The sequence below is a fragment of the Mustelus asterias genome, chromosome 14 (genome assembly GCF_964213995.1).
Source record: "Mustelus asterias chromosome 14, sMusAst1.hap1.1, whole genome shotgun sequence".
Classification (NCBI taxonomy): Eukaryota; Metazoa; Chordata; class Chondrichthyes; order Carcharhiniformes; family Triakidae; genus Mustelus; species Mustelus asterias.
This window is the reverse complement of record NC_135814.1, coordinates 37,554,387-37,579,145: the sequence shown is the minus strand read 5'-3', so window position 1 is coordinate 37,579,145 and position 24,759 is coordinate 37,554,387. Positions and strand designations below refer to the sequence as shown.

The following is a 24,759-nucleotide window of genomic DNA, read 5'->3' as shown; positions in this document are numbered from 1 at the left end:
AATCTCCCATTACAATGGTTTCGTACAAGAGCTGGTGACTGCAGCACTTAGAAAAATGTGGTTCAACTGGTTCCCCCACCATTTGTTGCTTCTGATTAGTCACAGTTTACTTAAGTCCAAAAGCAAAATATTGTGGACACTGGAAATCTGAAATGAAAAACAGAAAGTGCTAAAAGTATTCAGCAGGTCGGGCATCTGTGGAGGGAGAAAGAAAATGAGTGTCTCACGTTGATAATCTTTCACCAGAACTGAAAAAAGTTAAAAGACCGAACAGGTTTTAAGTAGAGAGACAAGGACGGGGTTTAGGGTGGGGAGCAGGAAGAGACAAAAAGGTGGGACTGTGATAGATCGTATGGCAGAGATTAGATGCCGACAGGGTCAGTGGTAATGCAAGAAACAAATAAGCACAAATAAAGGTCTAGAGGAGGCGGAAATGGCAGTTGCCAAATCTTAACCAGCGCCAATCACCATCTAGAATAATGGGAGCAGTAGTTGTGATCCGAAATTGTTGAACTGGGTGTTGGGTCTGGAAGGTTGCAAGGTTCTTAATCAAAAGATGCCATGTTGTTCCTCAAACTGACGTTGAGTTTCACTGCAACAGTGGAAGAGGTGGAGGATGGGATGAGGGTGGGGCTGAGAATTAAAATGTTAGGTAAGCTCAGAATCACAACGGAGGACTGACTGGAAGTGTTCCACAACATGTAGGGCTCACCCAATTTATGTTTGGTTTCCCTACTGCAGAGGAGGTTGCATTGTTGAGCAGTGAATACAATTGAATGAAGTGCATGTAAATTGTTCTATCCAGCTGTGTGTTTAAGGCTGTGGGCAGTGGGGGAAGGGGGAAGAGGGTAGGTGATGCACCTCCTCATCATTTGTTTCTCATCCTATTGCCATGCCCTTCTGCCTTGCATCATCGTCTTTAAATTCTGCATTCCTGCCTTTCTCTGCCTATATTTAAACCTGTTACATCTCCCTCTTTTCCCAAACTTCATGAAAGATGATTGATCTGAATTATTTCTCTCTCCTCAGATTGATATACTGAGTGTTTCCAGGATTTTCTATTTTATATATTTTAGGCTATTTGTTTCTTTATTCTCCTCATTGGATTTTAGACTTATATACTTTAATTCTGGAATGCAGTTCACAGCAAATTAGCTAATGGTCTGGAGCTACTGTTTAGTACAATTGTGCAAGATTTAAACATTCTATTACCTGACAACACTGTGCTCTATGAAGCAAAGTTGATGGATGAGCAATATTCATTCAAATGGTAGTTGAACGGCATGGTGGTACAGTGGTTAGCACTGGTGCCTCACAACACCAGGATCCCAGGTTCAATTCCGGCCTCGGGTTACTGTCTGTGTGAAGTTTGCACATTCTCCCCATATCCGCGTGGGCTTCCTCCAGGTTCTCTGGTTTCCTCCCACAGTCCAAAGATGTGTGGGTTAGGTTGATTGGCCATGCTAAATTGCCCCTAGTGTCAGAGGGATTAGCAGGGTAAATGTGTGGGTTTATGAGAATAGGGCCTGGGTGGGATTGTGGTCAATACAGACTCGATGGGCTAAATGGCCTCCTTCTGTACTGTAGGGATTGTATGAAATCTTGGCGGCGGTCTTCAGCTCATGCTCGCCATCCATGAGAATTGCAGTAAGGGCTCAATATCTGGCAAAATCCCGGATCTTGCCAGTGAGATCACGACTTCCAATTTTCGCCGCCCCTCGCCAATGACATAATCAGATTCATGCCCATAACGGGGTGATTGTGCAAAATTTGGGGATTGTGTCAAAACTTGGAGAGCTGTCCCACAGATTAGTCCAGCCTGACATCATCATACCCACAGAATCATTCCTTACAGATAATGTTCCACAAGCAGGATGGGCCTGCTATACGTGGCTGTACAAAACTATACAGTCAGGAGGGAGTTAACCTGGGAGTCAGCATTGATTCCAGACCCCAAGTAGTCTCATGACATCTAGTCAAACATCAGGAGGAAAGCCACCAGCTGATTATCGCCAACTGCGGTCCCCCCTCCCCCAGCCCTCGCCGATGAAACAGTTCTCCTCCATGTTGAAAACCAACTGGAGGAAGGAATGAGGGTGGCAAGGGGACAGAATGTACTCTGGATGGGGGATCTTCAAAGTCCATCACTAAGAGTGTCTCGGTAGTGCCACCACTGGCCGAGCTGGCTTAGTCCTAGCTGCTAGACTGGGTCTGTGGGAAAACAAAAGGGTAAAACCTTTTTGAACTCATCTTCCCCACTTATTGCAGATGCATCTCTCCATGACAATATTGGTGGAAGTGACCATCGCACAATCCTTGTGGAGACAAAGTCCCATTGTCACACTGAGGATGTCCTCCATTGTGTTGTGTGGCGCCACCACCATGATATATAGGATAGATTTTGAACACATCTAGCAACTCAAAACTGGGCATCCATGAGGGGCGGTGGGCCAGCAGCAGTAAGTTTAATTTTAAGTTTATTTATTAGCGTCATATATAAACACTGCAATGAAGCTACTGTGAAAATCCCCGAGTCACCACACTCCGGTGCCCGTTCGTATACATTGAGGGAGAATTTAGCATGCCCAATGCACCTAACCAGCACATCTTTCGGACTATGGGAGGAAACCAGAGCACCTGGAGGAAACCCACGCAGACATGGGAAGAACGTGCAAACCCCATACAGACAGTGACCCAAACTGGGAAATGAACCTGCGTCCCTGGCACTGTGAGGCAGCAGCTCTAACCACTGTGCCACCCCATAGCATAATTGTTATTCAACCACAATCTGTAACCTCATGGCCAGCATGTCTCCCACTCTACCATTACCATCAAGCCAGGGGATCAACCCTGGTTCAATAAAGAGTTGAGGGGGGCATGGTGGAGCAGCACCAGGCATTCCTAAAGTGAGATCAAAACGTAGTGAAGCTACAACACAGGACTATTTGCAAGCTAAATTTGCAGCATGTAATCGTGAAACAGAAAGTGACAGCAAGCAAAAGAAAGAGCAAGCAAAAAAGAAAGGGAACACAGCAAATGGAGGAGAAAGAGAAAGTAAAGCAAACAAAAGAGAGAGAAAAGAGTGAATGAAAAAGAAGGTGAGTGAAAGAAGGGGCGAGTGAGAGAGAGAGAAAGAGACAGAAAGCAGCTAATAAACATCCCAAAAATTTACACTGCGGCAACTGGAGAGACATTAGGGTGAATGGCCAAAGCTTGGTTAAAGCGATCCGTGTTATAGAACATAGAACATAACAGCGCAGTACAGGCCCTTCGGCCCTCGATGTTGCGCCGACCAGTGGTACCAATCTAAAGCCCCTCTAATCTACACTATTCCAATATCATCCATATGTTTATCCAATAACCACTTGAACACTCTCAACGTTGATGAGTCCACCACTGCTGCAGGCAGGACATTCCACGCCCTTACTACTCTCTGAGTAAAGAACCTACCTCTAACATCTGTCCTATATCTCTCACCCCTCAATTTAAAGCTATGTCCCCTCGTGCTAGCCAACACCATCCGAGGAAAAAGGCTCTCACTATCCACCCTATCTAATCCTCTGACGATCTTGTATGCCTCTATTAAGTCACCTCTTAACCTTCTTCTCTCTAACGAAAACAAACTCAAGCCCCTCAGCCTTTCCTCATACGATTTTCCCACCATACCAGGCAACATCCTGGTAAATCTCCTCTGCACCCTTTCCAACACTTCCACATCTTTCCTATAATACGGCGACCAGAACTGTACGCAATATTCCAAATGCGGCCGCACCAGAGTTTTGTACAGTTGCAGCATGACCTCCTGGCTCCGAAACTCAATCCCTCTTCCAATAAAAGCTAACACACCGTACGCCTTCTTAACAACCCTATCAACCTGGGTGCCTACTTTCAGGGAAGGAATTAAATGAGGAGCAGGAAGTAGTGAGGATTAGGGAGGGAGGGAATTCTAAAATTTGAATTATAGACTGTGTAAGGCCCAGCTGCCAATGATGATGCAAAGGAAGAAAGGAATGGCCTGGACTTCAGAGCTGGTGAATTGCAGCATTTTCAATGGATTAGGAACATAGGAACTAGGAGCAGAATTAGGCAAATTCAGGCAGCTCTTCAATCAGATCATGGCTGATCTCTCCTTGGTCTCAAATCCAGCTCCCCACCTGTTCCCCAGATCTCCACATCCCTTTTTTTTGTAATTAGAAATATATCCATCTCCTTCTTGAAACCATTCAATGATTCAGACTCCCACTGTGCTATGGGGCAGCGAGTTCCACAAATTCACCACCCTCTGCGAGAAGCAGTTCCTCCTCATCTCTTTATCTCTACCGCCTTTGGATCTATACCTGTGATGTCTTGTTCTAGATTGCCCCAAAAGAGGAAACATTTGGTCTACATTTATCAATCCATTTTAAAATGTTATATTCTCCGATCAGATCCCCTCTCATCCTTCTAAACTCCAGCGAGTATAAGCCCAAACTGTTTAATCTCTCCTCATACATCAACTGTTTCATCCCTGGAATCAATCTGGCGAATCTCCTTTGAACTACCGCCAATGCCATCACACCCTTCCTCAAATAAGGAGACCAAAACTGGACACAATACTCCAGATGTTTCTTCAGACTTTCCAATTGCAATAACACTTCTGTACTTTTATACTCCAGTCCCTTTGCAATAAATGCCAACATCTCATTTGACTTTTTTTAATTACATGCTGCACCTGCAGACTGACTTTGTGATTCATGAACATAGACACCCAGTTCCCTTTGCCCGGATGCATTTTGAACCTGCTTTCCATTTAGGTAATAATTTGCCTTTCTATTTTTTCTACCAAAATGGACAACCTCACACTTATTAAAAACCATCTGCCAAATTTTGGCCATTCTCTATATCTGTATCTATGTCTGCCTATCTATATCTGTCTGTGGAACCTTTATATCCTCTTCACTACCTGCTTTCCCACCTATTTTAGTATCATCCACTATGTTACACACTGTCCCTGCTTGCAGATCATTTATATGGATTGTAAACAGTTGAAGTCCGAGGACTGACCCCTGCGGCACCCCGCTAGTTACATTTCGCCAGCCAGAGAAGGATCCATTTATCTCGGCCCTTTGTTTTCTGGCAGTCAGCCAATCCTCAATCCAATTTAATACTCTACCCCCCAATCCCCTGCGATCTCACCTTCTGAATCAGCCTTTTATGCGGCACCTTGTCAAACGCCTTCTGGAAATCCAGATATATCACATCCACAGGTCCCCACTAAGCACCTTGCTAATTATGTCCTCAAAGAACTCAAGCAAGTTTGTCAAGCATGACTTCCCCTTCATAAAACCATGCTGACAATGGTGGATTGAGCTTTGACTTTTCAAATGCTCAGTCATCTCCTCAATGATTAGTTTCCTACTTTTTGCCTCTCTCCCTTGGAGGGCTGGAGCGACTTACAAAGATAGGGAAGGGCAAAGTCTTTGCGATTTTTGAACACAGGGGTGAGAATTTTTAATCAGTGCATTGTTGGACTGGATTGTTGGATGCCAACGTTGTCGAGCAAGCAAAGAGGGGACGAGTAAATGGGACAGTGCAAGTTGGGACACGAGTAGCAGAGTTTTGGATGAGCTTAGGTTTATAGAGGATTGAAGTTGGGAGGACTCTGGAATAATCAAATTTGGACATAACAAAAGGTGAGGTATGGAGGAAGACGGGTGATATTATTGAGGTGGACGTAGGACGAGGGTGGAGAGCATATGTACAGACACAAAGTTCTCAGATGTTGTGCAAGGCAAGTTCCTGGCCTAGGTTGGCCTAGGTTTGGGACAGAGCGAGGTACCTAATGTGAGGAAGATAATTCAAGCACTGGGGACATTCTAGCGCTGTTCCTGGTGATGAAATGTAAGCCAAGAATGGCCACGCATCTGGCCTGCTGCTTCAGAAGAGACACATGGGAAAGACTAAACAAAATGCCCATCTAAAATGACTCACTTAAAGCTGGATTAAAAATGAATGATTCACTTGTATAGGTAACATAGTAACAAAGCATCCATGTCTGAGGATTCTGTGAAAGAAAAAGTCACACCATTCACTTTCACAAAAGGGCAAAATAGAACAAACTGGTTTTACAAAAGATTCAAGGTGTGTCACCAATAAAACTGTCTTGCACAACATTTCACACAACTTGTTCTGGCCAGTTGCATGCTCAGACATGTCAGTGACTTTCGTGGATCAGTCAATGCTGCCGCACTGTGTACAGCTGGTGGGCAAGTGTTTATAATTGTACATTTTGCAGCTTGATCATAAATCAGCCACGTGGAAAATGTGGCATTTTCAAAATTTAGTTCTGCATTTTTGAATAGCGAGGAAATCACTGTCATCGTGTGTTGTGGGCAGGGCTGAGAGAGGGAGCCAATGTTCTGTGAGAAATAAATCAAACTTCCAGAGACTCGGATAATTGTAATGTCAAACTGAGGAATGTTCAGGTGAAACAAAAAAGTGCTGGAAGCAGTCAGCAGGTCTGACAGCATCTAGAGAGAGAAACAGCACATTTCCAGTTGAGAATCTTGCGTCAGGAAAGGCACTTCTGAGTATTTCCAGCACTTTCTGTTTTTACTTCAAATTTTAAGTGTCAATGATATTTTGCTTCTTTTCAAGCATATATTCACTACGGTTTCCTCCTCAGTAACTTTTGCCAACACTTCCTACATCTTGAGAATTCATTTTAAAAATGTAAAGTTCTGTAAAACCACAAAATAAATATAGTTACTGGACCTGGGTGTCATTTACCCTCAGCTGCTGAAGGAAGTCACAGAGGAGATAACAGAAGGGCAGATATTAGGTAGATAGATAGCCAATCCAAAACCTCTATTCAAGGATCAAAGGCAAACCCTTAAAGAATCCAAAAATTAATATGAAATTAGTGAATGCTGAGGGATATTGGCACGTTGGCACAGTGGTTAGCACTGTTGCCTCACAGCGCAAGGGACTTGGGTTCAATTCCCGGCTTGGGTCACTGTCTGTGTGGAGTTTGCACATTCTCCTTATGTCTGTGTGGGTTTCTTCCAGGTGCTCCGGTTTCCTCCCGCAGTCCAAAGGTGTGCAGGTTAGGTGGATTGCCTAACCTGGATTGCTAAATTGCCCCTTAGTGTCAGGGGGACTAGCTAGGATAAATGCATGGAGTTATGGGGATAGGGCCTGGGTGGGATTGTGGCCTGTGCAGACTCAATGGGCTGAATGGCCTCCCTTTGCACTATAGGATTCTATGAACTCATTCCTGTTAAAGACAAGTCATGCAAGTTTGATAGATTTTTTAAAAATGATCAACTAGATAAAGAGAATTCAGTAGACATAATATGGCTCGTAACTTCCTGGCTCCCCAGTTTGGGATTTGGGGGATACCCCAAAGTGTCAAAAGGGAATCCCTTTCAGAGGTTCCCAGGTAAAGATTTCGCCGAAAATTGTCCAGAGGTTCTAACTTCCCCTGGACAACTGCATTGCGCTGGGAACCATCTGATACAGTGATTTAAATTGCTAACTTCAGTTGGTTCTGCCACTTTGCGCTAATAATTCGGCTCCCCCGATCAATGTCCAACTCCACCCCCCTCCTCCCGATGTCTGTATCCTCGCCCATGTCTGAACCCCCCACATCTCATTTAGACACTTATCTTCTCCCTGGCCTGTTATTTTCAGTGGGACCTTTAAACTCAGTTGCTTTATGGCAGTTAGTGCTGTAAAATAGAAGTGTCCTCCTTCGCTCCACTTCTTTCAGACTGTGATGCTGGAGCTGGGGATGTGCTTCGCTGCTTGAATCTTATCCGGCCTGAGTCAGGAAGGTCGGATGAGACAGGCACTTTAGAATTTTAGTGTAGCTAAGCTGGTATGGAGTGGCAATGCGACACTGACTGCCACTCTGAGGAAGTTAAGGTCCAATATTTAGAAATTTCAGAAGGTCCTCACTAAGCTGTTGCAGAGAAGCCTCATTACAAAATATCAGGTACATATTTAGCTGTACGGTTATAAACTTAGATTATGGACGGCAAATAAAATGGTTGTGGGATGTTGATCAGATCGGAGGATGGCTGCAAGTGACGTAAACAGGAATCAGTTCACTTTTAATCCTTCTCTCACATACTCCGATTCTCCCGCTTTGAGGCCAACTGCCCACACCTGCGGGAAAACGGGAGTATTTTCTACTGGTGCTGACAGTCTGTCCACTGGGATTCACCCACCTGAAAGATGCAAATGAGGTCATATTGAGCAACCCGCTGGCCAGGCCTGCTGTTGCAAGACCAGGCCGACATTTTTAAATGGCTCCCCTATCTCCACGCTCGAAGACAGCCCACTACCATAAAAAAGAGAAAAGGTGACACCCCCCCCCCCCGCCCGCCCATTGACCATGGGAGCACCACCAAACCCTCGCCAAAGAGGGGCAACCCCCCCCCCCCCCCCACCCACAAATAACGGGTAACCCACGCAGGGGTGAGGGTGTCCGGACCCAATCTGCTCTCCCTCCCCCACCCCTCCCAGCTCAGCCCCCTTCTCCCCCAGACTCCTCATTCAACCCTTCTCTCCACTCAAATCCTGCACTCAGGCATCCCTCCCCCTCAGCCCCCCCTTCAGGCCACAGGTCTTGGCAGTGCCCATGGTGCACTCTCTCTTTCACCTTGGCACTGACACCCTGGGCCCTGAACAGGTTGAAGGAGGTAGGTCCAGTTTTCATTTGCCCCTCTGCTGCTGCCAGGCTGCAGAGGAAGGATCCCTCAGTGGTCTTCGGGGTTGGGTGGGCATGGGCTGGGGGCTATCATGGCTGGACTGCCCCTTCTAGCTGCAGATCTGAAGGTCACCTAAGGCATGGTGATTTCAGACAGCCCCGTGATCAACAAATACATTCCTCCCTGTCAGCTGGGAAAATTCTGAAGTGGCCAGATCAGTTTAACCTCCACGTCCCTCGCTTACCTGGTAGACTTTTAAATCATTGCAGCACTCCATTCTGCAGCAGAGGTTTTCCTTTCTCCCTGACAGGTATGAGCAGATCCCTTTGAAGTCCTCTGACAGAGAGGAGATATCAATTTCACCAGGAAGTAAAGGGGGGAGAACTCCCGTCTGCACAGCTGTGCACTCAACCCCAACGTATGCACACAGCTTTGATTTGAAGTTGCTGAGGCTTCGTCGCAAGCTGAAATCTTTGAAACCATCGCCATTCCAATGGAACCCTTTAGTCTCTAACAAAGTCAGTGTGCGGTGCCTTCAAAAAGATTCCATTGACAGCCCAATGGATTCCTATCATCCTCCAGCCACCGGTGTTTATTTTCAATTCCCTTTACACTTGAATGGATCTCAAGTACCCCGTTGATCCTGATCACAATGTTGACAGGGTCTAATTGACAGCTTGTGATTTCTTCAAAAGGATTATGGTACAATCAGAATTTTCTGGTCCAGCTGCAGTGAATGGAAATTTGGCCAAGTGCCAAATTCTCCATTCTTGCCGGCAGCAGAGAAGTGTCTGCAGGGTGTGTCAAATAAGTTAATTAAACTACAATCCTGAACTGAAAACATAGTGTTGTTTCTTCACTGTCTCGGAGTGCTAATCCCGGAGCTCCCTTCTCAACAGCACCATGGTTGTGTTTACATCACACAGAGTGCTAGAGTTCAAGAACACCTCCTACATTCAGAAGGGTTATAAATGATGGGCAATAAATGGTGGCCTTGTCAACACTCCCACATTCCACAAAAGATAAAGAATTAAAAATAGGCTGATTAAAATCTTTACAACATAAAAGTTAACACTGGATCTCTTTTACATTTAAAGTATACTAGCATACCAACAGGCAATATACAGTAATTTTACAATTTGAATTTAAAATGTATTTGCTAAAACTGCAGAAACCCTTTTAAAAGGAACAATAAAATACAGTACACTGCCATTCTTTGTGATCTCCTCAATCGCGAATTTGGTTACCTGTACATGTAATCATGGCTCACAGCCCCAAAGCTCACTCGTCCATGGTTTAGAATACCTTTCCCAAGTTGTTCTCATGCACAAAGTGCTTTCTGCACGTGCATTGTGTCAGCACATGTTCACTGTTCACAATTTTGTGCATTGTGAGAATTCATGGAAATGGAACCCCCACAAATGACAGTAGTTGACTGTACTTCAATCAGCTTGCAGTGGACTTTTTATATGATTTGCAGTAAACATCAGTATCTGCTGAAATTTCAAATAAATAGCAAAGAATCCGATCAGTTGCCTCTACCACTTCCCTCCCTTTCCCTAGCCAACCAGGCCAAACTTCCTCTAAAAATCCTTCAACTTACAACTCCCTCCAGCTTATCTCTTAACACCCCTCATTACCTCACAGGGTGCATCTTGCAAATAAGACTCCTCCCTCAACCCTCTTCCCATTGAACCTCTGACCACCCAACTTCCCTCCCTGACTTCTATGTTAACTGATTTTTTTTTTAAATGGTTGTCTTTCCTCAGATACTGTCCTCTTTTCTTAACCATCTGCCATCATTATCCCTGCCCTCAAAATCTCTTTGACACCTGTCTTGGAAACTTTTGAAAATCCTTGAACTTGCTGTCACCTCCCAAATCAATATCTGTCCATCCTGGAGCACCATCTTTGATTTCCTCCAATAAGAATTTTGCTGTTGCTGTAACCTAATATGGTTCTTATCAAAGCCATAAATGACATACTTGCTGGAATTTTACTGGCTCGCCCGCCTCGGAATTGGGCGAGGCTCACAGAATGGCATTCTCTGTTGGCCTTGGGTGGGAGCTTACGATCCTCGGGTGGGCGAGGCAATAAAATTCCGACAACTATGTTTTACAATAAAGACACCACATAAATGCAAGTTTTTATATTGTAGCTTTCTAATTATCCAAAAACTCCTTACTGCTCCTATTCTAATCTCTTGCGCATCCTTTGCCCCATCATTAACAACTATGCCTTTAGCTTTCTATGGGTTCCTAAGCTCTGGACTTCACTTCCTAAATCTTTCTGCCTCTTTATATTTCCTTCTTCTTTCATGACTCTCGCTCACATCCCTCTCCTTGACCAAGCTTTTGGTCAACTGTCCGAAAGTCTATCATTTTCTTGTAGTGGTATATTCCTGTGAAGAGACTCGAGAAATTTGCTACATTTTCAGCACTATATAAATAAAAACCATTCTTGTTGTTATCTGACTTTTAGTACATATAGTGACTTTGACTGAGGGGCACTTGCGGTTGACATCGAATATCAGACCTTCTCCTTCTCAAGTACAAGAATATAAGTAAACAATATCAAAGAGAGAAATGGATGATTTGTGTGGAATGGTGCTAACCATATTTATGGACTATGTCAAGAAAAAGTTACATCGTCACTAGGACAAAAAATGTTAAATAATATGGCATAACTACAGGAGAATTTTACTGTAAATTCAAATCTTGCATTTAATACTAGCAAATTTTTAATGTATTTTATTCACTTTGGATATATCCAGCTCTGCAACAGAGCTGATGAGATGCATTCCAAGTGCCCTATAGACCGAAATGTAAAGAATATAATACAGGTAATTGTGAGCCAAAAGACATATTTTTGTATTGTGGCACCCTCCAGGTGCTAGGACAACAATCCCAGAATAATATCCCTGCACCACATTCCTGTTTTTACATTTCAGGTTTGTGTAAGAAGTAATAAATGATGAGGTTAATTTGGTAACTTAAAGTGGGGAGCACAAGGCAAGGTCACGGCACCACAGCAGTATAGAATATGGAAGAGAGTTTCAGTTTTGAATCCTTGGGCATCCCCAACTTTACTCTATGCAATGTTAGTGGAAATACCTTCAGCCATCTAAAGGCTCCAAGCTCTGGAATTCCTTCCCAAAACCTCTCTGCCTCTCCAGCTTGCTTTGCTTTTAAAGCCCTCCCTAAAATGCACCTCTCTTTGACTAAGGTTTTGGTTGCCCCTCCTAGCAGCTGCTTCTTTGGCTTGCTGTCCATTTGTTTCTTCAACCTTCCATTAAACACTTTTGGATATTCCTCTACATTGAAGGCACTACACAAAGGCAGGTCGTTATTGTCATGGAGAACAGGGAGACCAATAAAATAAATATAGGGATTACTTGACGGAAAATATCCATCTGGTTCAATTTAGGAGTCACATGATACAATAATCCAGTGACAACTAATCACAGCAATCCATTTGTCCTGAACAGACCCAGACACGATGCAAGGAAAACCTGAAGTGGAAAGGCTTTGGGAACCACTTTAACTAAAGCATATTACACTGACTACATATCTGGTCTCAGAAAAATGTTATTTTTTTGAAGCAAGTTTGTCAACTTGGGAAAAACTAAATGTTACTTTTATAAATCAGTAGCTATTTTTTTTTGACAGGGGTGATGCATTTTATAGAACAAAGAAAATTACAGCACAGGAACAGGCTCTTTGGCAGTCCAAGCCTGCACCGACCATGGAGCCCGACTTAACTAAAACCCCAAAGAGCAAAGAAAAAATGCTTTAAAATAAATTAAATTTTCTTTATACATTTGTGGGACATAGGCATTGCTGGCTCGCCAGCTTTTATTGCCCATCCATAATTGCCCTTGAACTGAGTGGCTTGCTAGGTCATTTCAGAGGGCAGTTGAGAGTCAATCATATTGCTGTGGCTCTGGAGTCACATGTAGGCCAGACCAGGTAAGGATGGCAGATTTCCTTCCCTAAAGGACATTAGTGAACGTTGAAATAATTCATTTGCATTCATTCGAATTACCACTGTAGACCTGCCATTGTCTACTACTCCTATTGTACCAAGAAAGGAATTTAGTCTTAGATTTTTGCACCGATTTTCTCCAAGATGTACAATAAATGAACACAATTGCAAAAGCAATTAGAAGCAATAATGGGTAAGATAAAAGCATATCAGGTAAAGTGATTCGATATGCTTCGCTTTGACATTTAGGGAAACAGACAGTGCAGAAAATAAGTCAAATGCAACCTTTAATAAATGAAATTACCTAATTTGTAAATCGATGATTACTTGTCGCTTGTCCACCTGTTCAGTATACACCTTAACACCAGAGATTTTGGGTGGCTGGAAACAGGAGAAAAGTTAGAGTATTAGCAACACTCACATGCACCAAGTGCCTCTTTATTGTAATGTCAAGCAAGAAAATAACATGGTGGGCTGGGTATGCATGTTTCTGTCTCATTCACATTATAACGATAGGCCTGTGCCTTAATTGGGAAATATTGGAAATCCTGGGGCAATATAAAGGGTGTGAGACTTCTGATGTAGAATCCTGCTTTCTCCTGACCCTTGTGCCCAGGGAAATAAGTACTTCCCTGGGGTCAAAGGTCAAGCTAATGCCGTTAGGTAAAAATCCGACAATTATTTACTGGATATAAACGAAGTACTGCGGATGCTGTAATCTGAGACAAAAACAGAAAATGCTGGAAAATCTCAGTAGGTTTCACAGCATCTGTGGGAGAGGATAGAGCCAACCTTTTGAGTCAAATGACCCTTCGTCAGAGCTAAAAGTTTACCAGAGTTATGATGACAGTGTCTCCACAAAAAAATGGTAACTTGTGTTTTCAGCTGTTGTCAGATTTATTGCTGGTTTCCATTATTTTCTGTTTTATTTCATTTCCAGGGTGTTTATGAAATTAATTATGCACAACAGGCTGTTGAGAGTTTACTGTGTATCAACATTGCACCTTGAACAGATTGCACACTTGCCAATTGCCCAATAACAAACCTTCCAAACGCAGGAATAGGCCATCTCTCAGCTGGAGATTATCACTTCGCAAAGAATAGCATCTTTTACTGTCAGCTTCATGTCCCTGATCCAAAAACAACTTAATAATGATTCTAGCATTTGCAGCAATAACAACAGGTTGATTTCCACGATACCCAGGCGTCAGTCAGACAGATGGGATCTCTCTCCGCCCTCACCTCCCACCTCCACTAGGAGCTGTGTTATCTTTGCCTAATCTGTTATAATCCAGGAACACAATCTGCAAGATTTAGTTTGTATGTGAAAATTAGCTCAGTCTGCCTTTGCTGGAGACCTGCTGCTTGAAGATCTATCCTCCAATCTTACTTGGAGATAGGGAGGGAGCGATCAGCAATTTCAAGGTTGAGAAAGCCAGAAGAACAGGTTTACCTCAAATTTAACAGCAGGACCTGATTAGTAATGTTTATTTGTTTTCCCCACCGTAGACAGCCACACTGCGAGGTTGGCAAAGCTATGGCATGTGGCCCCAAGTTGGAGAGCAGACTTGAGGGACCAGAAAGCTCAGAGGGATGGGTGTTTGGGTAGCTGAAGGAGCGATTAGAGACCAGAGGGGCAAGGGATTGGGAAGGTCAAGAGCTGAGGGAGGGGGGAGGGGGGATTGGAAGGGTCAGGTTTGGGGAATAGGTGGGGAAACGAGTAAACTGAATCCAATATTTAAGTGGAAAGGCACTTACTTCCTGGATCTGACAGTCTTTAACTTCTATGTAAGATGTCAAGAAACCCAGCCAGCTAGGTTTGAATGGTGGCTACTGCTGAGGCAGGCAGCCCCATTTAAATGTATAAATGATAAACCCACTCCAACGAGAGATTTAGTTGTATTCTCCCCACCCCCAATCACCGCCACCACCACCAAGTTGCTTCCTTTAAACCAGAGGTGAGCAGGTTGAAGGGTGGGTTTCAGATTTCTAATATGTTTTACTTCCCACTCAAATCAATCAGTTTTGGAGGTTTAAGGGTTAAAATTGCACCAGAATATCTAATGGAATTCTGTACAGTGCCTGTGTAAATAATGAGCTTCTGACTGGCACCTTAAGGGAGAAAAAGGTCTCTCCTTTCGCAAGCAGTTTTAGTGCACACTATCAGTAAAGGTTAGTTAAAACATAAATCATTATCTCCTTCCCACCTCTTAGAAACTCTAGCACTAGAAAACAATCTTGACAAAAAGAATGTTCCACCGGATGCTCCTGACATACATCATCTGGGTTCATCTGGTTTGGAACTATTGGCTGAAATGGGAGACTACTGAAAAAGTACTGCAGCTGGAAATGTACAACAGTACATCAGCAGTTCACATGTAGATAGGTTGCCAAACACTAAGTAGCCAAACTATTGGGGAGTACACTGTGGCTGGGGATGGAATAGCTGATTACCCAGCTCTCCAGAAATCTTTTCCAAGTTCTTAAATGAGTGAATGTATTCACCAGTGGCATTTTTGGATTTATTTAAGTGTTACACAACACGATCCCTCGAGTTAGGTTTGTTTGCTGTAAATGAAGCTGGCTAAATACACATTAAAATTAAGTGTGAAAGAACAACTAAAGTAGAACAAACGGACTCTGAACTCAAATGATATTTGGAAATTTACCAGGATAGCTGGCAGCATCTTGAATGCACCCTGCTGTGAAATGCTGTGATTGAGAAGTTCGCTGGATACTGCTACAGCCTTTCCTAATGCTTTCAAATCTAATTCTGACCTATAATTGTTTGGCACCTTTTATGGTGCGTGTGAATGGCTCCAGGGATGAGGAACTTCAGTTATGTAGATAGGTTGGAGAAGTTACATAGAACATAGAACAGTACAGCACAGAACAGGCCCTTCGGCCCACGATGTTGTGCCGAGCTTTATCTGAAACCAAGATCAAGCTATCCCACTCCCTATCATCCTGGTGTGCTCCATGTGCCTATCCAATAACCGCTTAAATGTTCCTAAAGTGTCTGACTCCACTATCACTGCAGGCAGTCCATTCCACACCCCAACCACTCTCTGCGTAAAGAACCTACCTCTGATATCCGTCCTGTATCTCCCACCACGAACCCTATAGTTATGCCCCCTTGTAATAGCTCCATCCACCCGAGGAAATAGTCTTTGAACGTTCACTCTATCTATCCCCTTCATCATTTTATACACCTCTATTAAGTCTCCCCTCAGCCTCCTCCGCTCCAGAGAGAACAGCCCTAGCTCCCTCAACCTTTCCTCATATGACCTACCCTCCAAACCAGGCAGCATCCTGGTAAATCTCCTCTGCACTCCTTCCAGCGCTTCCACATCCTTCCTATAGTGAGGTGACCAGAACTGCACACCATATTCCAAATGTGGTCACACCAAGGTCCTGTACAGTTGCAGCATAACCCCACGGCTCTTAAACTCCAACCTCCTGTTAATAAAAGCTAACACACTATAGGCCTTCTTCACAGCTCTATCCACTTGACTGGCAACCTTTAGAGATCTGTGGATATGGACCCCAAGATCTCTCTGTTCCTCCACAGTCTTCAGAACCCTACCTTTGACCCTGTAATCCACATTTAAATTTGTCCTACCAAAATGAATCACCTCACATTTATCAGGGTTAAACTCCATTTGCCATTTTTCAGCCCAGCTTTGCATCCTATCTATGTCTCTTTGCAGCCTACAACAGCCCTCCACCTCATCCACTACTCCACCAATCTTGGTGTCATCAGCAAATTTACTGATCCACCCTTCAGCCCCCTCCTCTAAGTCATTAATAAAAATCACAAAGAGCAGAGGACCAAGCACTGATCCCTGCGGCACACCGCTAGCAACCTGCCTCCAATCCGAAAATTTTCCATCGACCACCACCCTCTGTCTTCGGTCAGACAGCCAGTTACCTATCCAATCGGCCAACTTTCCCTCTATCCCACACCTCCTCACTTTCATCATAAGCCGACCATGGGGGACCTTATCAAACGCCTTACTAAAATCCATGTATATGACATCAACTGCCCTACCTTCATCAACACACTTAGTTACCTCCTCAAAAAATTCTATCAAATTTGTGAGGCACGACTTGCCCTTCACGAATCCGTGCTGACTATCTCGGATTAATCCGCATCTTTCTAAATGGTCGTAAATCCCATCCCTAAGGACCCTTTCCATCAATTTACCAACCACCGAAGTAAGACTAACCGGTCTATAATTACCAGGGTCATTTCTATTCCCTTTCTTAAACAGAGGAACAACATTCGCCATTCTCCAGTCCTCTGGCACCATCCCCGTGGACAGCGAGGACCCAAAGATCAACGCCAAAGGCTCTGCAATCTCATCCCTTGCCTCCCAAAGAATCCTAGGATACATTTCATCAGGCCCAGGGGACTTATCGACCTTCAGTTTATTCAAAACTGCCAAGACATCTTCCCTCCGAACATCTATTTCCTCCAGCCTATTAGCCTGTAACACCTTCTCTTCCTCAAAAACATGGCCCCTCTCCTTGGTGAACACTGAAGAAAAGTATTCATTCATCACCTCGCCTATCTCTACTGACTCCATACACAAGTTCCCACTACTGTCCTTGACCGGCCCTAACCTCACCCTGGTCATTCTTTTATTCCTCACATAAGAGTAAAAAGCCTTGGGGTTTTCCTTGATCCGACCCGCCAAGGACTTCTCATGTCCCCTCCTAGCTCTCCTAAGCCCCTTTTTCAGCTCATTCCTTGCTAACTTGTAACCCTCAATCGAGCCATCTGAACCTTGTTTCCTCATCCCTACATAAGCTTCCCTCTTCCTTTTCACAAGACATTCCACCTCTTTTGTGAACCATGGTTCCCTCACTCGGCCATTTCCTCCCTGCCTGACAGGAACATACCTATCAAGGACATCCAGTAGTTCTCTTCTAATTGGAGAAGATCTGAACTGGTTTGCAAAAGAGGGAGAGAAAACACGGACTGTCAATCAGGATTTGATTCAGTCTACATTGTGATCAATGGGATACTGGAGGTGCAGTCAGGATGGCTGGAGGCTGATAGAGGCCTTTGATCTGACAACTGGATCTTTTAGGAGGCACTGCAGTTGAATCTGTTACAGATCAAAGGCTTCAAGTGCAACGGTTTAAATGATTTTTGCCTGCTGGGAAGCCACAGCAACTTCAGATCAAAGCTGTTGTGCTTACATTGGGGCTGAGTGCAGAGCTGTGCAGACTGGAAACTGCCACCCAGCCACCCCCCCTCCCTCCGCCACAGGACAAATTGACATCTCTCTCCGTCACAGGACTTCAAAGAAGTTTGCTCATACTTGCAGCTTCTGACAGGGATAATCTTCAGGTCTGCAAAGGCTAGGAGGGGCCCCACATTCCACCAGTGAGTGGAGAGATAACCCCTTACCTGAGCTCACCCAACCCCTATGACCATTGAGGGATCCTTCCTCTGCAGCCTGGCAGCAGCAGAGGGACAAATGGCCACTGGACCTACCTCCTTGAATCCTCTCGGGGCCCAAGGCACTAGGCCAGGGTGTCAGTGCTAGGGTGTCAGGGGATAGTGCACCGCTGGCACGGAGGTATGTTTGTGGGGAATGGGTGCAGGTGTGTGAGGGGTGATGGCTGGAGCATTTAAAATTCAACGCAAACACTGAGTCAAAATCCTGGAGAACCAAAGTGGGTCTTTTAACCAGCCTGCTTTGACACACAGCTGCCCCTGTGGCTGCCTCTGATCTGCTGCCAGGGATCCAACTTGACCACCAGCAGTCAACACAGCTTTAAACATGGCAGATTATGCCAGACCAACCACCTTGATTTCTTGAAGACAATGCTAATCTAACATAGCAGTGATAAATCATACAAAAGCAAATGTGGGTAAATGGCTGATCTGACTAAATATTTTTGTTGGTCTCATTGCCTACTTCTGTTCTTGGGTTCTTGTACTTCCCCAAACATATTTCAGAAAATTCTGCACTGAAGTTTCATGGCAAACCTTGGGCATAGATTTTAAAAACTTGCTGAATGGAAGGGGTGGCATGGTGGCACAATGGTTAGCGTTGCTGCCTCACAGCACCAGGGACCCAGGTTGAATTTCAATCTTGGGTGACTATCTGCGTGAAGTTTGCACGTTCGCCCTGTGTCTGCGTGGGTTTCATCTGTGTGCTCCAGTTTCCTCCCAAAGTCCAAAGATGTGCAGGTTAGGTTGATTAGCCATGCTAAATTGCCCCTTAGTGTTAGGGGGATTAGCAGGGTAAATATGTGGGGTTATGTGGAAAGGACCTGGGTGGGATTGTTGTTAGTGCAGGTTCGATGGGCCATTTGGCCTCCGTCTGCACAGTCGGGCTTCTATGAGTCTATGTAATATTTGTATTGGTTAAATGGATCACATCAGTGCGAAGGTTACCAGATGCAGCGCTCTTGGGTTCAGTTGTAGGACAATTATGGTTTCTAATTGCATCAGTGATTGGGCCAGAATATTTTGCTTTCTCCATGGCGAATTTGGTGGCATGGGATATTTGGGCAAATGGGAAAATGGTGGGTGGGGAGAAGAGTCATAAAGCTGACCGTTAGTGTTAGAAATTGGAGTTATGAGGACAGGCTGTGGAAACCTGGAAAGGAGGCATCCACAGAACATGAGAAATAGGTTCCTCAACCCTTCAAATTCAAGGCTGATCACTATTTGTACATCCTTCAATACGCCAAAACTATCAATGTTGTCTTCAATAAGCTCAATGCCAAGCAGCCACCGCTCCATGGATACTGAATTTCAAAGATTCACAGTCCTTCACAGTCCTTCTAGTGAAGAAATGTCTCATCTCAGTCATCAATAGCTGACCCCATACTTTGTGGCTGTGCCCCTACGTTCTATATTCTCCATGATGTGGAGATGCCGGTGTTAGACTGGGGTAAACACAGTAAGAGTTTTAACAACACCAGGTTAAAGTCCAACAGGTTTATTTGGTAGCAAATGCCATTAGCTTTCGGAGTGCTGCTCCTTCGTCAGATGGAGTGGATATCTGCTTTCAAACAGGGCATACAGAGACACAAAATCAAGTTACAGAATACTGATTAGGATGCGAATCTCTAAAGCCAACCAAGTCTTAAAGATACAGACAATGTGAGTGGAGGGAGCATTAAGCACAGGTTAAAGAGATATGTATAGTCTCCAGACAGGACAGCCAGTGAGATTCTGCAAGTCCAAGAGGCAAGCTGTGGGGGTTACTGATAGTGTGACATGAACCCAAGATCCCGATTTAGGCCATCCTCATGTGTGCGGAACTTGGCTATCAGTTTCTGCTCAGTGACTCTGCGCTGTTGTGTGTCGTGAAGGCCGCCTTGGAGAACGCTTACCCGAAGATCAGAGGCTGAATGCCCGTGACCGCTGAAGTGCTCCCCCACAGGAAGAGAAGAGTCTTGCCTGGTGATTGTCGAGCGGTGTTCATTCATCCGTTGTCGTAGCGTCTGCATGGTTTCCCCAATGTACTATGCCTCGGGACATCCTTTCCTGCAGCGTATCAGGTAGACAACATTGGCCGAGTCTGTTACGATCCTCCTCATCCGAGCAGGATGTATACACAGGATCTGCTCGGATGAGGAGGATCGCAACAGACACCTCCAGGCGCTGAAAGATGCCCTCATAAGAACAGGATATGGCGCTTGACTCATTGATCGACAGTTCCGACGCACCACAGTGAAAAACCGCACCGACCTCCTCAGAAGACAAACACGGGACACGGTGGACAGAGTACACTTCGTCGTCCAGTACTTCCCTGGAGCGGAGAAGCTACGGCATCTCCTCCGGAGCTTTCAACATGTCATCGATGAAGACAAACATCTCGCCAAGGCCATCCCCACACCCCCACTTCTTGCCTTCAAACAACCGCACAACCTCAAACAGACCATTGTCCGCAGCAAACTACCCAGCCTTCAGGAGAACAGTGACCACGACACCACACAACCCTGCCACAGCAACCTCTGCAAGACGTGCTGGATCATCGACATGGATGCCATCATCTCACGTGAGAACACCATCTACCAGGTACATGGTACCTACTCTTGCAACTCGGCCAACGTTGTCTACCTGATACGCTGCAGGAAAGGATGTCCCGAGGCATGGTACATTGGGGAAACCGTGCAGACGCTACGACAACGGATGAATGAACACCGCTCGACAATCACCAGGCAAGATTGTTCTCTTCCTGTCGGGGAGCACTTCAGCGGTCACGGGCATTCAGCCTCTGATCTTCGGGTAAGCATTCTCCAAGGCGGCCTTCACGACACACAACAGCGCAGAGTCGCTGAGCAGAAACTGATAGCCAAGTTCCGCACACATGAGGACGGCCTAAACCGGGATCTTGGGTTCATGTCACACTATCAGTAACCCCCACAGCTTGCCTCCTGGGCTTGCAGAATCTCACTGGCTGTCTTGTCTGGAAACAATACACATCTCTTTAACCTGTGCTTAATGCTCCCTCCACTCACATTGTCTGTATCTTTAAGACTTGGTTGGTTGTAGAGATTCGCATTCTAATCAGTATTCTGTAACTTGATTTTCTTGTCTCTGTATGCCCTGCTTGAGAGCAGATATCCACTCCATCTGATGAAGGAGCAGCGCTCTGAAAGCTAATGGCATTTGCTACCAAATAAACCTGTTGGACTTTAACCTGGTGTTGTTAAAACTCTTACTATATTCTCCAGTCAAGCCCTTTAAAAATTTAATATGTTTGAATTAAGTCCTTTCCAATTCCACTAACCTCCAAGGAATATAGGCCTTGTGTATTTAATCTCACCTGGGACAATCCCCTCAGGTGAGAAATCAATCTAGTGAACCTTTGATACACTCCCTCTAGGGCATGGAAATTTTCCCTTAGATAAGGAGACCAAAGCTGCATAGTGTTCTTGGTGTGGCCTCACTGATGACCTGTGTAATTGTAGTAAGACGTATTTAGAATGATCATAGAATCCCTACAATGCAGAAGGAGGCCACTCGGCCCATCGAATCTGCACCGACAACAATCCCACCCAGGCCCTATCCTGCAACCCCACATATTTATCCCACTAATCCCTCCAATTTATGCATCCCGGGATACTATGGAGCAATTTACCCTGGCCAATCCACCTAACCCGCACATCTTTGGACTGTGAGAGGAAACCGGAGCACCCGGAGGAAACCCACGCAGACACAGGGAGAATGTGCAAACTCCACACAGACAGTGACCCAAGCTGGGAATCGAGCCCAAGTCCCTGGAGCTGTGAGGCAGCAGTGCTAACCACTGTGCTACTGTGCCGCCCTTATACTCTTATACTCCAATTCCTTTGGCGACTCGGGGATTTTCACAGTAATTTCATTGCGGTGTTAATTTGAACCTACTTGTGACACTAATAAATAAATAAACTTTGTAACAAAGCTTAATGTACAATTTTCCATCTTCATCACTTGTTGGATGTGCATGGTAACTTTGCAATCCATGTACAAAGGATAAGCAGGTCCCTCTGAAAGCAAACACTTCCAAAAATCCAAGTGGTTTCAGAGGTCTAAAACTTAGTAAATGGTACGCAATAGGATATGATACTGCTTCAAATTAAAACAGTAGGAGTTGGACAATGGGACATTGCTGAAATTGGCAACGGCAATATCAGAGCTGATATTAAGAGGTTCTTTTGCAAGCAGTGAGTGATTAACACCTGCCTTCCAAGCAGACTAATGCAGGAGTAAACTGAAATAATTTATGAAACAATTTGATGCAGCGAGGGGGGGGGGGGGGGGGCGTGGTGGTGGTGGGGATGCAGGAGATGCAAAGAATAGAATACAAATTCTTTGGATGGGTAAATTAAGATGGCCTGAATGGCTTTTCTTATCAATAAGTCTCTTGTAATCTAATGCTATTGAAAAGCTGAGGCTAATGTTGCACGATATAGCAGCAAGTGGTGTTCCAGTCTTCTAATATACTGTTTCAGCACAACTGTAAATCCACAGGTTTTTGTTATTAAATATTTTTGCCTGGTGGGAAAATTTGCTAACTCTGTCAATATACATTTACAACACAGCTGACAAGTCAGAAACCTTATTGAATAGGAGACTCCGACTATAAAAAGGAACAGTTACAATTTCAATGAATGATCTGGAAGGACATGACATTTCCAATGCTTTATTTTCATGACAAAGGCATTCACCTAGTTCATACTAATTAACTTGGAAATTAACAAGGAAAATGCTGTCCTAAAGTAATCACCAAAACAGATTGGGCGTTGTTCAAATGATCTACTCAATGTGCCAGATTGTTCAATTCTTGTTTCAAGAAGCTTACTGTGAGGCCACTGTGTACCAATTACAAAGACTCTTTAAGATGACGATTTAAAAGAAAAGGAAATAAAGAAATGAAATGAAATTAAAATTCATTTCACAACATGAGCCTGAGTCATTGATTGCAAACAAAGTTCCACTGATATTTGGGTTTCACTGCCATTGGTTCGAAAGGTCACACAGCAGCAACACTTATTAGAATTCAGTAGAACTCTGGACAAAAAAAAGGAACTAACCAATAAGAATATAAACTGAAACAGAAAGAAGAAATCAAAGTGTTCATGTCCAATAAATAATGCCAAGTTACGGTGGCACAGTGGTTAGCACTGCTGCCTCACGGCGACAGGGACCTGGGTTCGATTCCTGACTTGGGTCACTGTCTGTGCGGGGTCTTGAGGTGGAGATGCCGGCGTTGGACTGGGGTGGGCACAGTAAAAAGTCTCACAACACCAGGTTAAAGTCCAACAGGTTTATTTGGAATCACAAGCTTTTGGAGTGCTGTTCCTTCATCACCTGATGAAGGAGCAGTGTTCTGAAAGCTCGTAATTCCAAATAAACCTGTTAGACTTTAACCTGGTGTTGTTGAGACTTCTTACTGTGCGGAGTCCGCGTGTTCTCCCCGTGTCTGCATGGGTTTCCTCCAGGTGCTCCGGTTTCCTCCCATAGCCCAAAAGACGTGCTGGCTAGGTGCACTGGCCATGCTAAATTCTCCCTCACTGTACCCAAACAGGCGCCAGAGTGTGGAGACTAGGGGATTTTCACAGTAACTTAATTGCAGTGTTAATGTAAGCCTACTTGTGACACTAATAAATAAACTTTAACTTTACAATGCCAGTGGTTATATGTACATGGCTCCTTGCAGACAAGGTGCACATTCAGCCTAGGAATATATTTTGGGAGTACTGAATCCTGCTCCATTTATCACTGTTGCAACTTTCTGGAGAGAACCTGAAACAGGTGTTAGGCTCTATACATACATGTCAATGAAAGGCCCAACACCTGTCAACCTGACAGCAGAGGCACCTGAAAAATAGCCTCACCCAATATCGGGTCAGATATCTTTCAGGCAAACCTTGTTCCTTTTTAGGAGATTCACTAGGTTGATTCCAGAGTTGAGAAGGTTGGCTTATGAGGAGGGACTGAGTGGGTGGCACGGTAGCACAGTGGTTAGCACTGCTGCTTCACAGCTCCAGGGTCCCGGGTTCGATTCCCGGCTCGGGTCACTGTCTGTGTGGAGTTTGCACATTCTCCTCGTGTCTGCGTGGGTTTCCTCCGGGTGCTCCGGTTTCCTCCCACAGTCCAAAGATGTGCGGGTTAGGTTGATTGGCCAGGTTAAAAATTGCCCCTTAGAGTCCTGAGATACGTAGGTTAGAGGGATTAGTGGGTAAATATGTGGGGGTAGGGCCTGGGTGGGATTGTGGTCGGTGCAGACTCGATGGGCCGAATGGCCTCCTTCTGCACTGTAGGGTTTCTATGAGTAGACTGGGACTATACTCATTGGAATTTAGAAGAATGAGGGGGGATCTTATAGAAACCTTTAAAATTATGAAGGGAATAGGTAAGATAGAAGCAGGGAGCTTGTTTCCACTGGCGGGTGAAACCAGAACTAAGGGGTATAGCCTCAATTTAAGAGGGAGCTGATTTAGGACTGAGTTGAGGAGGAATTTCTTCATCCAAAATCTGTGGAATTCCCTGCCCAGTGAAGCAGTTGAGGCTCCCTCATTGAATGTTTTTAAGGCAAAGATAGATAGATTTCTGATTTGTAAA

General features: G+C 44.6%; 1 protein-coding gene across 1 annotated transcript in view; it reads right to left on the bottom strand.

Annotated features, from left to right (window-relative positions):
- LOC144503590 (extended synaptotagmin-3-like) overlaps window positions 1-24,759 on the bottom strand; it is a 99,451-nt gene that overhangs the window by 52,151 nt on the left and 22,541 nt on the right. The window contains exon 4 of the mRNA XM_078228179.1: window positions 12,982-13,058. Coding sequence (XP_078084305.1) covers window positions 12,982-13,058 — 77 coding nt within the window. The remainder of the gene's footprint in view (window positions 1-12,981; window positions 13,059-24,759) is intronic.